Source organism: Gadus macrocephalus, chromosome 9 (assembly GCF_031168955.1).
Source record: "Gadus macrocephalus chromosome 9, ASM3116895v1".
Classification (NCBI taxonomy): domain Eukaryota; kingdom Metazoa; phylum Chordata; class Actinopteri; order Gadiformes; family Gadidae; genus Gadus; species Gadus macrocephalus.
In genome coordinates, this window is record NC_082390.1 from 16369598 (window position 1) to 16374597 (window position 5000).

Below are 5000 nucleotides of genomic sequence, written 5' to 3' on the forward strand. Positions count from 1 at the left end.
GGGCCCATGGAAGCGTAGAGTATAGAGTGCCTGGGCACACTAAACATCTTTACAGAAGATATGGATCTGTGGTGACCGGGGCTTCTCACTCCTTTTTTACATTTGTTGTTGTTATTATTTTTACCCAGACAATCCCTAAGACCTTGGATCGGATCGCTCCAGCCTTTTCCTTTAACAGCTGTAACTATCTGGTAACTATGAATGGATGTATGTGTGAATGAATGAATGAACAAACTAAATACTAAAAGACCAAACCACTGTTGACCATGAAGTAAGTATGTGTGTGCTGTGTGCGGGATGCGGGGCGGTGCAGGTGGAGAAGTCCCGCTCCGCTACAGCCCGGGTGGTGGTGTGGAGGGAGATGGGCGTCCTCCGGAGCTACACCATGGAGAGCACCTACAATGGCTGTGACCAGGGCATATACAAGGTGCCGGTGTGTGTGTGTCTGTGTGTGTATAAACTCCATGCAGTGTCAACAATAAAATTAATATGATCTAAGTCTGTGCGTGTGTGCGTGTGTGTGTGTGTGTGTGTGTGTGTGTGTGTGTGTGTGTGTGTGTGTGTGTGTGTGTGTGTGTGTGTGTGTGTGTGTGTGTGTGTGTGTGTGTGTGTGTGTGTGTGTATAACCTCCATACAGTGTGTGCAATAAAATGAATTTGATCTTAGTCTGTGTGTTTGTTTGTGTATATATATGTGAGTGTGTGTGTGTCTGTGTGTGTGTGTGTGTGTGTGTATGTGTGTGTGTGTGTGTGTGTGTGTATAACCTCCATAGAGTGTGTACAATAAAGGGAAAATGATGTGTGAGTGTGTGTGTGCAATGAGCTTAACAAATGTGCAAAGGAGGAATCTACAAATGTGTGAGGATATTCCTCTGCATACTCCTCCCCGAGGCCCCCTCTCACCTGTCATATTTCTCTCTCCCTCTCTCCCTCTCTCTCTCTCTCTCTCGCTCTCTCGCCCTCTCTATCCCACACCGTCGTCTCTCTCACTCTCCCCTGCCCTCTCTCTGTCGCTCTGTGTCTTCCTCTCCCTCTGTTTCTCAGTCGGTCTGCCTCTTTTATGTGTTGTGCGCGTGTTCTTCTGGGTCTCTATTACAGCGTGTCTCTCCCTGATCAGAGGGCTTTCTTTGTTATGTAAATCCTCCCCGCCTTCTCTTCCCCTTTGAAGGGCCCGTGGCCTCCTCTCTGTCACGTCTCTTCCCACCCTTATCCTTTCAATCTTTCCCTCATCTTTTTCCCGCCACCTCTTTTTTTTTTTCCCACTTCTGCGTCGATAATAGCTACGTCGTTCTAAACAGCTTTGTCTACAGTAGAGCCAAACAGAATAATCTCCTCTTCTGATTGTAATTCTCACAGGGATTGATGGAGGTTGTTCTGTTTTTTTTCTTATTTGTGTACAGCTTTACGCGTATGACGTACTGTGGTTCGGTGCCGGCACTACTGTGTCTGGAATCCAAGATTTATCCAAGTTTGGGATTAGTTGGAGATGAACGTGCTTTGCATTGCGCCTATTCTGGATGGGAAAATTGCCACGGAATCGTGGCTTCGACGCTGTAGAGCGATTGCACAATTGTGTCCAAATCAATGCACAGAATGCCGTCAAACTTCGTGATTGTAGCTGAAGGTCTGTCTCATCGGCACTGGGAACCTAGCTTTAAACTAGCTGATACTGGACAACACAACCCCATCAGCAGTTGGTCCCGCAGCATCCCAGACTCCATGAACTACTCTAATCCTTCACCATAGTCCTAGCCTCTTTCTCTTGAGCAGAATTCACACCGTCCCCTTCGGAGACACAATTCAGCCAACTGTTGCTGTGGTGGCATTGTCTTTGGCAACATTAATAATCCTGTTGATAAGCAAAAAAACACATTCTCTAGCACTTATGTATCTCACCTTGTCAACGTGTTCAGCCAACTGTGCTCCTGGGGGAGAAGGCGTCAATCAGGAAATCCAATATCTCTTTGTTCAACTTCTCCGGGCCGCTCGTAGCTTGGTTCTCCATTCACTAAATCATTTCTGGCCTGCTTGGTTTGATTCCGAGCGATGATGAACATAGCATACATGGTGTTTTAGAGGAGCCCAAAGCAGTACTGCAGCACATTAAATGAGCTAAACAAAGCACAATAACAACCTGAGTGGTTAGGAAAATGAAATAGCCTTTAGCAAATTGACTCACAATATACTTCAATGTGAGACTGAGCTTCAGAATTTCTTTTGATTTTTTTTCGACATATTCTTTCAATAATGAATGGGAATCTTTCTTCTGTGTCAATGTATGCAGTATATATGATGTATATAGTGTTTTAACAATTGCATGTTTTCCCACAACAGTGTGCATGTGTATGTGTGTGTGTGTGTGTGTATGTTTGTCTGTGTGTTTGTCTGTGTGTGTCTGTGTGTGTGTGTGTTCGTCAATGTGATCTTGGTGAGGTGAGGACGTTGGTAGTGCCAGAAGTCTGTCTCTTATGAAGTTGCTCATCAAAGCTAGCAGAGATAGAGATAGAGAAAGGGCTAGACTTTCATTTTAAAACGGAGAGAGAGAGAGAGAGAGAGAGAGAGAGAGAGAGAGAGAGAGAGAGAGAGAGAGAGAGAGAGAGAGAGAGAGAGAGAGAGAGAGAGAGAGAGAGAGAGAGAGAGAGAGAGAGAGAGAGAGAGAGATTGTTATGAAGGAAGGTGAATAGGTTAATATTTCTATTTACTTTGGTATTCATATGTGTGAACAGTGTGGGTGTGTTTGAATAGGTTGTTTATGCGTTCATGTGTCTGTTTGCCTATCTAGATTTGTGTGCATAGTCCTGTGTGTTGGTCTATGTATCCATGTATTCATTTGTGTCGGCGCCCTTATGTGTGTGTGTGTGTGTGTGTGTGTGTGTGTGTGTGTGTGTGTGTGTGTGTGGCTTTCTCCTCAGTTCTAATTCATTATTGCTTCAGTATTTGTCCTCATTATTAATAAAGCCACACCGATGTTCAAAACATTGACAACATAAAATCCACATTTTTCATAGCACACAGAAGGGGTCTCATCTGTAACTTTCTCAACGCCATTCATTATAAGTCACCCCAATACACACACCCACACAGACAGACAAACACACACACACACACACACACACACACACACACACACACACACACACACACACACACACACACACACACACACACACACACACACACACACACACACGTAGACAGCTTTGTGACTCTGGGTTTCATAATGACCTAATTTCTATAAAAGCACTGATGACAAATGCGACCCTTCTACACCACACTGGCCAAAACTCACACAGATTTAGTTTTGTTGCTCGTCCAAAATGGAAAGGAGTCGGGTAATTACTCTCTGAAGCACCTCTTGGAGTGAACTTGGACTCTTGCGCCAATGCAGGGTTTCATAAGCCTCTCTGGCGCTGTCCTGCCAAAGCCACCCATATGAATGATGCCGTTGCATCAAACGCCACAAAAGGGCACTCCTCCAAAGGGCAAGCGCGACTTGTGGCTTAAGCAAAGTACTGGGAATGTTATTTTCCATCACACAAATATTCAATCATTTCTTTGCAACCAAACTGAAAAAAAGAAAACAAATCTGCAATCAGTCAGATTATTTAAATTATTTTCTATGATGGGATACGTAATTGTTCTGTCATCACAGACATTACACAAAAAAAAGCACTTTGCCATGTCAGAATATTGAATAGAAAATCCATGGAAAGTGCCAAATTTGTGTTTTGGCTTTGCCACAAGCCGGGTATAATTTGTTCAGATGTACATAAAACAGATCCATGCAAGTGGATTTGGGCAAAAGAAAAGAGTGGAATGCAGCTGTTCATTCACAGCGGAGGTTGATTAAAGCCATTTAAATACAGTTGTGAAATGACTTGAGCGAGCGCTTGATTGAATCACCAACTGGCTGCTACTGATTAGTTTGTCACGTGTCATGTATTGAGTAGATGTACTTATACGCTCACGCGTGTGTTGCTTTCATACTTTCCTTTGCATTGTGGCTACTGTAACAGGAAATGAACAAGACAGAGGACTCATAGTGCAAAGAACAGGAATCTGTGGATAGTAATTGCAAGATTAACCATTTAATTACAGTGAAATCATATATAATTACACATTAAGTATTCGGGTCAATTTTTTCATTTGTGTCGCTATGACAATTCTTCGAGGTCAGTGTTTTGCGGAGAGATCAAATTGAAATAGATATGAAAGTTGTTAGAGTAATATATCGTAATGTGCTGCTTTGCACCACTCGTGTTCCCACCATCAGCAATTTGAGAGAACGCGCAAGATCAGTTAATCCTCCCTCCTCAACAGTGATTCAAGTATTCTGCTGATATTCAAGTACATGCAGGCACAAAGAATTTGAACTGAGTTCAACTTTTAACAATGTGTGGACTTAACCTCCATTATAGAAAAACAATCTCCAAAACCTCAAAGTCAGCCACATATTGGCCCGATCTGTTTTGATTGACGCAAAAAAACAGGGCCTGGCGCCACCTTAAATCTGTTGAACAGACAAGGTGAATCGCAGAATAATAGCTGAGAGAGAGAGAGAGAGAGAAAGAGGGAGAGAGGGAGAGAGAGAGTGTGTGTGTGAGAGAGGGGGGGAGAGATAGAGAGATAGAGCATGTGAGAGAGAGAGAGAGAGAGAGAGAGAGAGAGAGAGAGTGTGTGTGAGAATGGGGGAAAGAGAGAGAGGAGGAGATAGGAAAGGACATTTAGTAGGGATTTTAAGCTTAGCCCCGCCCAGACCCATTTCTATTCATACAAATCTGACTGTGCTTGGGAGGCGAACAGGCCCAATGCGCATGTAGACCTTCTTCTCCCCCCCACACACACACACACACACACACACACAAGTGTCACACACATGTCACACACACGCGGCGAGAACATGTACAAGATGAGAGTGACACCCAGGGTCTGTCAGTCACCAACGCACGTACAGAGACTGCACACAGCGTCAGACACTTAGTAGCTGTGGTGAGACACACA

The 5000-nt window shown here is 44.0% G+C and overlaps 1 protein-coding gene and 1 long non-coding RNA gene across 2 annotated transcripts in view; one reads left to right on the forward strand and one right to left on the reverse strand.

Annotated features, from left to right (window-relative positions):
- LOC132464669 (uncharacterized) overlaps window positions 1–5000 on the reverse strand; it is a 299834-nt gene that overhangs the window by 252259 nt on the left and 42575 nt on the right. The window lies entirely within an intron of this gene.
- Window positions 1–5000, forward strand: part of LOC132464662 (cytosolic carboxypeptidase 4) — a 101928-nt gene that overhangs the window by 81246 nt on the left and 15682 nt on the right. Inside the window, 2 exon segments of the mRNA XM_060061165.1 lie at window positions 129–191; window positions 314–427. Of these exon segments, the coding sequence (XP_059917148.1) occupies window positions 129–191; window positions 314–427 (177 nt within the window).